The sequence below is a fragment of the Ailuropoda melanoleuca genome, chromosome 2 (genome assembly GCF_002007445.2).
Source record: "Ailuropoda melanoleuca isolate Jingjing chromosome 2, ASM200744v2, whole genome shotgun sequence".
Lineage (NCBI taxonomy): Eukaryota > Metazoa > Chordata > Mammalia > Carnivora > Ursidae > Ailuropoda > Ailuropoda melanoleuca.
In genome coordinates, this window is record NC_048219.1 from 88,916,004 (window position 1) to 88,928,286 (window position 12,283).

The 12,283-nt window shown below is 42.4% G+C and overlaps 1 protein-coding gene across 6 annotated transcripts in view; it reads right to left on the reverse strand.

Annotated features, from left to right (window-relative positions):
- THEM4 (thioesterase superfamily member 4) overlaps window positions 1-12,283 on the reverse strand; it is a 63,008-nt gene that overhangs the window by 24,842 nt on the left and 25,883 nt on the right. For all 6 annotated transcript variants that reach the window (XR_004623431.1, XR_004623430.1, XR_004623429.1 and 3 more), the window contains 2 exons: window positions 6,054-6,213; window positions 5,353-5,463 (listed from right to left, as the gene is read on the reverse strand). Coding sequence is in view for 3 of the 6 variants with exons in the window: in XM_034654307.1 (XP_034510198.1) it covers window positions 5,353-5,463; window positions 6,054-6,213 (271 nt within the window). In the remaining 3 variants the exon portion in view is untranslated. The remainder of the gene's footprint in view (window positions 1-5,352; window positions 5,464-6,053; window positions 6,214-12,283) is intronic.

The window sequence follows — 12,283 nt, forward strand, 5'->3', positions numbered from 1 at the left end:
TACATCAGAAACCAGGGATGTACTGTATGGTGACTAACATAACATAATAAAAAAACCATTAAAATAAAAAAATATTATTATAATAAAAAAAAGAAAATACGAGAACGGGAAAGAACGAGGAAATACATTTACAGTACTGTATTTATTGAAAAAAATCCAAGTATTAATTGACCGATGCAGCTCAAAGCTGTGTTGTTCAAGGGTCAACTGTACTTACATCACCCAGTGCTTTATTCTGGTCTTTAATCATCAGCTAATAGAAGAGAACGAAGGCCGTGTGTTGTAGTGAGGAGCACCAAAGAGTCCGAAGACTTTGGTTCTGACCCTGGCTGTAGTCTCTCTATCTGTGTGATTTCACGCAAAACTGGTTTTTGGTAAGTATTCTAACTGTGGGTAACAAGTGAACAGCAACAGAACAGATTTATGTGGGTAGTTTGTTGGATGGGACGAGGACTAAGCACAGGGCCTGGCAAGTAGCATGTCCTCAAGACACAAACACCTGTTAAGCTGAACTGTAATCCAAATACTTTGCTGACCCTGTTTTCAAATTAACCCCTTTTTTCTTCTAATTGAGAAGGGAGGTTGTAGTATTCTTCAACTTTATTTGAACAAAGAAAAGTGTTTTTTAAAAAACATGGAACATGGAAAGATATTAAAAACTTTAATATATTCTTTATCATGTTGACAAACCATCTCTAGGGTCTAATTTCATAGTATAAAACTATCTGTTTAATGTCAGTGTATAAATAACATACACTGTATAAATGTATAGATGCGTATATATAAATGTATTTATGTAAATGTATAAAACAAAGTCAACATATAAAACATTGACTACATGTAAAGATGACAATTTTTCCCAAGTTAATCTTTAAGTTAATGTAACTTCTATCAAAATCACATTTTGTTTTTTTGGTAGATTTTGACAAATTTATCCTAAGTTTCATCTGATTCATTCAAATGATATCATATCGATCTTTAAGGTAAAAAAAGAAAAAGAAAAAATCCTGTCACATGCTACATCATGGACAAAACTTGAGGACATTTTGCTAAGCGAAATAAGCCAGTCATGAAAAGAGAAAACGTTGAATGATTCCACTTACATGAGGTAAGTCAAATTCATAGAAACAGAAAGTAGAATGGTGGTTGCCAGGGGTTTTAAGGATGGGAAAATAGGGAGTTAAGGTTTATTGGGTATAGAGTTTCAGTTTTGCAAGATAAAAAAGTTCTGAAGATCAGTTTCACAACAATATGAATATATTTCACGCTACTCAAAAAAAATTTTAAAATACAAGGCACAAAGCCCACTAAATCTAAAAGACCACTGTGGGGGCACCTGGGTGGCTCAGTCGTTAACCATCTGCCTTCAGCTCAGGTCATGATCCCAGGGTCCTGGGATCAAGTCCCGCATCGTGCTCCCTGCTCAGTGGGGAGCCTGCTTCTCCCTGCCACTCTTCCTGCTTGTGTGCTCTGACAAATAAATAAATAAAATCTTTAAAAAAAATTAAAATGCCACTGTGAACTCATTACCTTATTAAATGTTAAAAACTTTCTAGGTGGGACACAAAAATGGCCCAGGAGCAAGGTTATCCTGCCCACCATGACAATACATCTAATATTTTCCTAGTCTTTTGCACTATTCTCCAGTAAAAAGAAATCAGCGATCTTTGTAGAGTAGCTGCTCTATGTCTTGGCACAGATATACCTCACTGTTGCCAAAATAAAAGTAATGATAATAACAACATTAACAATAATAGTAATAAGCAGTCAACACTGAGCACTTGTTATGTGGCCAGATATTGTTCTAGGTGCTTTATATGCATTCACTCATTTACAGTTCATAATGACACTATATGGTGGATATTATTACCCTCTTTTTAAAGATGAGGAAATTAAAACACAGAGAGGTTAAGGAACTTGTCCAAGGTCGTACAGCTGGTAAGTGGCAAAACGGGCATTTGAACCTGCTCTAAAGTCTGTCCTCTTAACCAGTACATTATACTGTCCCTCGGGCGACAAAAGTACCTAAAAACCCATCTGGATAGAATTGAAAGGACAGGAACCAGTCTAAAAGAGACTCCTCACAGGCCAAATGCAATTTAAGCACAGAAAGAGGGTAAGAACCATGGTTAACTAAGTTATGGAAAGCCAGGAGACACTAATGATTCTGAAAAAAGGGAAAAATTAACACAAGAATTATGAATCTATAGCTATAATTCAAAAATAAGGATGGCTATGATCACATTAAGTTGAATTTTTTAAGCAGCTGACATATAGGCAGACATATGTCTGCCTCACAGCATTTTACTCTATGAAAGGCCACGGCAGACACACAGTGAGGGATGTGTATCGGTCAGGTTTGGGGAGGCTGCACTGGAAGGATTATGTTTACACACTCATGGCATAAACAATCTGGTAGTTTTCCGAGCTGTAAGGTCAGATCTATAAAGGATACCTACATTCAGCAAGGAATCTCCCATGTGTTAGTCAAAGGCGCTTTGAGAGCCTGTATGAACTGGGGGTAGGCAAAGACTTGGAAAACCCTCAGCATCCCCATCAGGATGTTACCTCTTATGTCCCTGCCAAGTGTGTGTCGTACAGGTGAGCTGACAGGTGAAAAGAAAAGAACATCTATGCACACTGTTGGACTTACACCCATCGACAAATGCCATTCGGGGGTTTATATTAAGTCTGCCACAATGTCCATAAAAACCCTCATTAATCCTCTCCCCTACACCAGCAGGCAGAAAACTGTCAGGAACCCAAACAATTCCAGAAAATGCAGGAATTGTACCCTTAACAGAAAGGACTGGTTACAGAAAAGAACCAGCTGGAAAGAAGGCAAATGTCTTGCCCAGTTCAGTATCTCCGGAAGAAAACTAGTCTCATGTCCTTGTTTCCTGGGAGATGGAATCTCCACCAATTACGGGAGATACATTTAATTGTAGGTAAGTGGCAAACCAAAGCAGAAAATATACAACTACAGACACAATGGACTTGGATACTAAAAAAGGGGAAATGCTAGGTTAGAAGAAAGGCTGTAGGTCTGAAAGTCCCTCAGACGTGGTAAGGAAATCTTGACTCCAACAGGGGCTTGGCTTTATGAACTCTGGCATGTATTCCAATCACCCTCAAAGGAAAAATCCTATTCCATTAAGAATCTCCAGGATGACTGCTCAGAACCTACAAATTCGGCTGGGCTGAGATGGCTCCTTTAGGGTCTGACACAAGTACTGGACAACTAATGAGACTGTAAGAACAAGTATACTAACCTCAGGAAAATATAAATATTGGCATCCTACAGAAATAAATCAAGCCTAGAATGAAAATTTTTTAGAAAGTGTAGGTGAAATAATAAGTTTTTTTAAAAAGATTTATTTATTTTAGAGAGAGAGCACACAAGTGGAAGGGGGCAGAGGGAGAGAATCTTTAAGCAGACTCCCCACTGAGCACAGAGCCCAACGCAGGGCTTGATCTCATGACCCATGAGATCATGACCTGGGTCAAAATCACGAGTCGGTTGCTTAACCGACTGAGCCACCCAGGCACCCCAAAATAATTAAGTTTTATGATCACTGAGATAATTTTGTGTTTGAGGCATCTGGGAAAAAACACTGTATTAGGCTTACTATTTTATTTACTGAAGTACTTAGTAAAATTTGATTATGATGTAAGTCACTGTTTCAGCATTGGAAAGAATTTATATTGCAAAATTTATAAGTTTGGATTTATTAATATGTCTGTGGTTGTGTTAGTTGCTGACCTTAAACACATTTGAGGTGATAATGACATCAGTAAAGAAACCACTTTCTCAATGTCTCTTATCACTAATGATGGTGAATAGAAGTGTTGTGCAGAACTTCCAGGAAGTCTCCTAAAGAGACAAGACAGCTCTTCTTCTGCCCTTTGTCAGTACCACTGTCAGGACATGTGATGGCTCTGACTGGCACTCAGCACTCTGAAAAGGTGAGCTAGAAGGAGCCTGCATCTCTGGGGACCAGGGAGCTTGCCGTACCAGCCCAGGACACCTTCCTTTGGACTCCTTTGTGTGATACATTTCTCTCTTGTTTACATTTCTGTTAAGCTATTTTCATTTTGAAGTTACTATTACTGGCAGCTGGGGAGGGAGAAGTTAAAGCAGCTGGCCTCCAATTCTTTCGTTCTGTGTGTGTTGGGGGGGCGGGGGGTGGCAGGGAGCAGACACAAACACTCCTAGGGAAAAGGAGATAAGTGACCATATCTAATTTTTTCCAACTGGCCCTCCAGGTGAACAGACCAGGAACTGGCAACCTATGGCCCCAATGGCCAGCTGCCTGTTTTTGTAAAGAAGTTTTACCAGAACACAGCTATACCCATTTATGTATTTATGTACTGTCTACGGCTGCTCTTTTTCTGCAATGGCAGAGTTGAGTAATTATATCAGAGACATTATGGCTTCCAAAACATAAAATATTTACAGAAAAATTTTTGTTGGCCCCTGAAATAAACTAATATTTGCTAGGGGAAAGTGTCCTTTTCTGTAGAATGCCTGGCTAAGGATATCTTCTAGTAAATAAACCCACAATCTAGGAGGCATGGCTTCCTGATGATGGCCACATAAACCATACAACTCTCTGGGGGCATAAAATGGAGATGTTTTGTAACTTAAATGCCTCCCACTGTGCGAAGTAATAACCCACAAACCTCGTCTGGAAACCGCATCTATTGAACTGTTCTTAAACTCTGTTTTGCACTATCGCGCTTTCTTTTCTTTGTTCCTGTGCTGGTGTCCACTGTTTTGTTAACTGTAGGGGTATCGCTGTAGGACTGAAGAATTAAGAACCTGTGGAGCTTTATTTCTGATGGATGCCTAACTCATTTTGCTGCCGGCCCTTTTATTTCTGTGCGAAGTTACGAAAAACTCCTGTTTTGTTATGTAGTGGATATTGGTGCTCCACACAGATCCCCTTCAATCCTTTTCTCACGTTTGTTTTGGTTTTTTGGTTATTTTTGCCTAGAGCCTACCTTGCTCGAACACAGAGAGCCCAACGGGCCTGGAATTTTGGTCCCCAGGATGGCCCTCATCGTATGACTACTGTGTGAGAGAGCTCCCTTGCTTAAGGCAGGAACATTTCACGGGCACACATTTCCCTCCAGAGCTCCTTGGGTGACCAGGCTGAAGTTGCCCTTTGCAGGACTCTGAGAGCCCAAGCCTGGGGGCTTCTTCCCTTTCCCTATTCTGCTCCTCCGACTCCTTGCTAGTTTCCCCTGAGAGCACTTCCTTTATCATTTGCACACGAATCTTTGTCTCGGTCTGCTGCTGGGGAGCCTGATCCATGACACCTAAGCAGCAGAGAATACCCAGGAATTTACCTCCTAAAATTGATGTTGAGATTGGCAGTCATGGCAACTCCCCCAGCTGTAAGTGCACACACACCAAGAGTAGAATCCATCATGGTTGCAATGGCACCTCCGTGAAGGAATCTAGTCACAACAGAGAAGAAAAATGTTTTCAGAAGGTCTAAAAACAGAGCCCCTGGAGAGAAATTATCCAAGCACATCTCCAGGTAATTTACTTATGAAAGGTCCACTTGGTCCATGTTCAATGAACTCAAATAATATCCACGTCCCCAGCTTTATTATATTCATAGCATAATAGTATTGATAATATACCAGAACTTAATGGTAATCAGATCCGAAGCAAGCAGAAAGCTAAAAAATAATTTAAGAAATCTATATGTTTTTATTTAACTGTACATATCACTGTTTAAAAATGTAGGAAATGCAGATAAACAGAAAGAAAAATAAATTAAAAATTGGAAGGCCTATAATCCCACCATCCAGTGACAAATCACTGCTAACATGTTCATGGTACTCTCTCAAATTATACTCCATTGCCCTGTCCCATGCTTTTGTGATTTAATATTTATAAACATTTCTCCACATCAATAAATATGTACCTACATTGCCCCTTCAGTGCCTTTATTGTAGTCTATGGATATGTATGGATACTATAAGCTAGCAATCTTTCAGATCAACATTTCTACTGATCAGTGGGATGCTATCATTCTTACCCAGATGCTCCTTGCAGGTAAGGACCTCCTTGAAATATGCAAACTGTTCTATTTTCAACATGATTATGGAACATAGCATATTCAAACCCCAGACCTTCCTCGAGGCTTCTGGGAAAGAGCTGGGCCTGTGGCATGTGATCTTCTTTTACAGGCTTCCCATCTGTAGGGAAATGAGGGGGATGGGCACATGAGAAAACAGGCATGAGAAAGAGGCCCTGAGAGAGCTAAGCATCTGTACCTTGCGAGAACCACAGGCTAATGGACGACGGGGGACAGAGCAAACGTAAATGAAATCAAAACCAAGTACTTACACATGGCAATCAGGAAATATAGTACATAAATGCTGAGGGTATACGAAATGAAATAGTAAATAAGGTAGAGACAGAAAGTCTTCTTGGAATAAGTACGACTTAAATGGGATTTAAAGAAAATGGACAGTGTAGCAGTAGGGAGGTTTTCTTTGCAGAAGTGAGTTTAGGGGTGCCTGGGTGGCACAGCGGTTAAGCATCTGCCTTCAGCTCAGGGCGTGATCCCAGCATCATGGGATCCAGCCCCACATCAGGCTCCTCTGCTGAGAGCCTGCTTCTTCCTCTCCCACTCCCCCTGCTTGTGTTCCCTCTCTTGCTAGCTGTCTCTATCTCTGTTGAATAAATAAATAAAATCTTTAAAAAAAAAAAAAAAAGAAGTGAGTTTAGCCTCAGCAGAAGAGAAGTTACCATACTGAATCAAAATCACGTCCAGTTCGGTCCAATATTCTGTGTGACTAGGACTCTAAGGCCCCAAACTCAGGGTTAGAAGCATTAAGGTTTGTGAAATCAGTGTGTTGTAATCAGACTATAAAAGAAACAGAATGCTTCACATATACCCTGGGCAACACCTAGTACACTTGTTTAGACAGGCTTTTTCAGTTAGTGGCTTGTGAGTCAAAATGCAGGTCACTTCAAAGCCAAGACTGAAAGCTATTATTATTATTATTATTTTTAAAGATTTTATTTATTTATTTGACAGAGAGAGACAGCCAGCGAGAGAGGGAACACAAGCAGGGGGAGTGGGAGAGGAAGAAGTAGGCTCCCAGCGGAGAAGCCTGATGTGGGGCTCCGATGATCCCAGATCGCTGAGATCACGCCCTGAGCCCAAGGCAGACGCTCAACGACTGCGCCCCCCAGGCGCCCCTGAAAGCTATTGTTCTGAAGGTAGGGCGTGTTCATCCTTACACATCGATGTTAAGATTTAATTCCCCAAACTCTGCTTTCTTTCTTGACTCATCATGATTTGCTGTGCATAACACTAAGTTTCTTTTATTGTTCCTGAATTTATATTTACAAAGTTTGAGAAAGATATGAGATGAGAAGATATGGGAGAAGTGGGGAGAATGGCTTTTATTTAGGCCATGAGCATGCTGGGGGGCAGTGCCCTGTCTTTCAGACTTTGCACGCTCAACAAGTGGCATACTCTGCACACGCACACACTATACGCGCTCTAGTGGTTGCTGAGAAAACTAAGGGAGTCAGACAGAGTTAAAACTGAGGGCCAGCATCACAGGAATTGGGAAAATTAAGTTCTTGGCCTAGAACTTGTTCTGTCCTCCACACTTTACCCATACAGTGAGGAGATAAACCTCAACGACCTCTGCGACGTGTCCAACTCTGACGCTGGAAATTCAGGGTAAGACGAGCAACAAACCCTTCTAATTTTTTACTGAGGAGTTCAAAATTTCTGATCTAGACTGCCAAACCTTGAGGTTACCTCATAAAAATGAGAAGAATAAAGATGGTAAAGTAAGTTTGTTAGAAATGCAGACTCTTCGGCTCTACCCCTGACCTACTGAAGCACAGCCTGCATTTTAACAAGACTCTCAGGTGCCTCACAGTCATGTTCAAATCCAAGAGGCACTGGCCTTTCACAACATGGGGTAACAGTGACCACAGCAGAGGAGTGACACGGCCGGACTTGCACTCTGAATCACTGTGCCAGCTAGATGAAAGGAGGGACTGATGGGGATGAGAAAGATGAGCTAGAAGACCACGGAAACACCACAAAACCACGATCACCAGCTCATCAGGGCTGGGGCTTTCCTAGATGAGTAGGCCAGAGAGGTTCAGACAAATGAGGTGAAAGAATTGCTTTTGTGGGCCCTAAACAAGCAAGCTGGAAGACAACGGTGGTGAGGAAACAGTGTCTAACTGTGTGACTGGGGACGTTGTTCACTTGCTGCAGACAAGGCCCAGGATGTGCTGGCAGTATGCGGCTGGGGCTGGGCGAAGAGAGTTCACAGCTGACAGGAAGCTAAGTGAACTGAGGAGAGGCGGACAACGGTGGGGATTCAGGCGCTGAAACGCTCTGCATGTGAGGGAGAGGCTGGCAGATGCCAGTAACAAAGAGAAGATGAGGGTGATGACATCAGATGGTAGAAACCTCAAAGGAATGGGAGTTTCTAAGAGGAACAGGAAGTAATGGGTGAAAGCAAGTATGTGTAACAAGGCGAACCTCCAAGTCCCCCCCTATTCAGAGATGGTTAAGTTTCAGGCAAGAACCATAAACCATGTGGGAAAGGAACCCTGGAAAACACTGATATTTAAGGAGGAGGGAGGAGAGAGAGACTGGTCAGAGAGGTCTGTGAGAGCCAAGAGAGAAGTTCCAAGGAGAATGAGATCAACAGTGAGGTCTAGTCCTGTAAGGGCCAAAAAATGCCCTCCAAATTTGGTATTTAAGTCACGTAGCTTAAGTGAAGAAACTTCCATAGAGCTGTTAGGGGAGAGGCCAGACCACACTGTTAAAGATATTCAGCTGTGTGAAAGGATAAAGAGAATGAAATTAGTTAATACAAGTTATTAATTTTCCCCCTTCATTTATAAAACAGTAATTCCTATTTTTCTCTATTGGAGGTTCTATAAAGAAACTTGTGAACTCTACTGTTTTTCTTGGTTAAGTTTTATTTTTATTTTTTTAAAGATTTTTTTTTATTTATTTGACAGAGAGAGAGACAGCCAGTGAGAGAGGGAACACAAGCAGAGGGAGTGGGAGAGGGGGAAGCAGGCTCCCAGCAGAGGAGCCCGATGTGGGGCTCGATCCCAGGACCCCAGGATCACGCCCTGAGCCAAAGGCAGATGCTTAACGACTGAGCCACCCAGGCGCCCCAAAAGTAGTTTTATTTTTATTTCATCCATTCTTTCAACAAACAGTGAAGTACCTACCATGAAGAACCGGAGGCAAGGAAAGGTAAAGTAACTTGCCCAGGATCATACAGCTTTAAATTGTGGAACCGAATTGGAACACACACACTAGACTTCAACATTAAAGTAGGAAGCTGTCAGCTTTTGGATGGTGTCCAAAGCCATGTGACTGAATGGGATTATCAACAAAGTATAGAGAAGAAAGGAGTCCCGGAGGGCTGAGATGTGGGGTACCCTAAGAGTTTGAGGACAATGAGGAACCGGCAAAAGACATAGACAGGTAAGGACCAGTGAAGTAGGGGAGTGTACTGTCTTCCAAGCCAAGTTCAAGGGGAAAGCAGACACTGGCTGTGCCAAAAGCTGAGAGGTCACTGGTTAGCATCATGAAGGTCACTGTGCCCTTGACAAGAGTAGCTTCAATGGAGAGATAAGATTCTGACTAGAGTGCGTTCAAGAGCCACTGGGAAGAGAGAAAGTGGAAGAGAGTTGTGGCCTGTCTCCGCACTGATGAGAAAGACCCAGCACAGCCGGAGGTCTTTAAGTAGGCCAGAGGGGAGGGAACCCAGTGCACAGAGACAAGGCTTGGCTCCCCGGAAGAGGGTGGGCAGTTCATCAGTAACAGGAAAAAGCAAAACACCAGGCACAGAAGCAGGGAGCGGATAAATGAGGCAGTGGGAGCTCGGAAGTTTTGTTCTGATTGCTTTTATTTTCTCTTAGGGGAACAGGAGCCGAGATCAACTGAAAGCAAGGCTTGAGAAGAAGGTGGGATACAGCCATCTAGAAGCGCAGGAGTGTGAACAGACATGGAAAATGAAAAATGCTTGCCAGGCAACATTAAGGGCCTACTTGAGGTCATTTTGTAAAAAACCGTAATAATCCCGGGGCACCTGGTTGGCTCAATCGGTTAAGGTCTGCCTTCAGCTCAGGTCATGATCTCAGGGTCCTGGGATCAAGTCCCCCCACATCAGGCTCCCTGTGGGAGCCTGCTTCTCCCTCTTTCTTGGCCCCTCCTCACCGGCCACTTGTGCTTTCTCTCTCTCACGAATAATTAAAATCTTAAGAAAAAACAAACAAACAAACAAAACCCATCACAATCCCCAAACTATCCTAAGGACAAGTTTGGATGACTAAAAGATAATGAGTAAATTAAGAAATATCTGTATAGGCTCCATGAGGTCAGGGACCCTGTGTGTGTACTCTGGCCTAGTCTAGTACTCAGGGCAGCACAGATGCTCAACAGATGGTTACTGAAGGAATAAATACTAGATTTGCAAATAAGAAGCCAAAAAGGTCTTTACAGGCTGACACTAAAAGTGAAGAACATATTAGGTATATACATAAACTTCTCAGTAAGGTTCACCAAATTGGCCACGTGGGTGCAGAAGAGGGGAGACCAATAGTTCACACGAAAGACACAGGGTGTTAGTTGACTGTTAGTGGGGAGTGCGACATGGCTACCTACCTAGTGCTAATGTCTTCTTCCACACTGCAAGGACAGAATTGGTTTCAGGCTTAGTTCTGGGAAGCACACACTAAGAATTCTGAGAAGCTGGAATATGTCCTGGAAAAAGCAATGAGGCTTGTACAGGAGACTGAAATAACCTCCGGGAGAAATATCTGAAAAAACAGAGGAGAGAAGCCTAGCAACAAGAACTGTCAGGCACAGGAGGGAGATGCGATGTATCGAACTCCTACACAGAAAAGGACGTGAAAGGATGCTTATCGTGTGTGTTCCTAGGTGGTAGACCTCAACAAATGGGTGAAAGGCACAAGAGTGACTGTAGCTCAATGCAGTCTAAGGAAGAAATCACTAATAATTAGAGCTGTCCAAAATGGAAAAAGCCCCTTTGTCCCAAGCACCCTATGACTGACTGGAGGGGTTCAAGTGAAGTCTGGATGAACGGTCATAAGGGCTAATATGGAAAGTGAGAGAAGACAGAGAAAAAGTTAGACTATAGTAGTGGGTCCCAACCTTCCTTCCATTCCAAAACAAGGGAGCCCACTGTCCTCTCCAAAGCAGTGGCTTAATAAGAGTGCTGGGTTGTGAGCTCCACAAGGGCGGGTATCCTAGCTGCTTTCTTCACCGCTATACCCCAGGGCCTAGCATAGTGTCTGACACAGGGCAGATGCTCGGTAAATATCTGCGTGAGGAGGAAAGCTAGTAATCTCAAGAGAGGAAGGAGGAAGCAGTAATGATGACTAAGAACCCTCCCCAAATGATTCTGATGGTCCATCCTTATATCCCAGGCTAAATAACCTTCCAGGACCCAACTCTCAGATTCTATTTTATCCTGGTTTGATTTAGCTAATTAACATATTTATATCAATAACTATCCACATTTGTAACTCTTTAAACTAGTGGTTCCTGACATTTTCAGATCATGGATTCCTTTGGGGATCTTACAGAAAAACACCAACTGGTCCCTAAAAAAATGGACATTCCTTAGGGAAGGGAGACCATTACTTTCTGAGTGTTTATTGGAAAGACTGACCTACTTCTTACATTCTCAGAAAGGCAGGTATTGCAAGTTTTCGTTTTTGTTTTAAATGCAGAAGTCTAATTTAAGAGACTAATTGGGCAATATAGCATCACCTGAAATGGCAGATAAAGGTGGATGTTATCACCCCCATTTAAAGGGAGATAAAGCCAAAGATGAGTTCAGTAAGACTGGCTTTTGCAATGTGAAGATAAACCCAGTTTAAAGAACTTTCAACTTCCAGTTGGTTAACATCATCACAGAAATCAGTGGTTCCCTAATTCCAGGCCTAGCTGCATCCACAGTCTGAAAGCTTGTTAAAAACAGATTCTCAGGCTCTACACCAAAGGGTCCAAGTGATTCGGAGCAGGAGAAACACTGACAAGGAGCTGAACTCTTCAGTTAGTGCAAAAGCAGTAAGGCTACGCAGACTTGGAAAGAAGTTTTCCAACTTTTTCAGATGTGCCCCTTTAAGTCACAACAGCTGGCCCGACTGTGGTGTTTACTCCTACCAGACCCAAGGGAAGCGAAGAAAGCAATGGACAGGAGCAGTTACTCCTTTCCCCTGGTTATCTCCCAT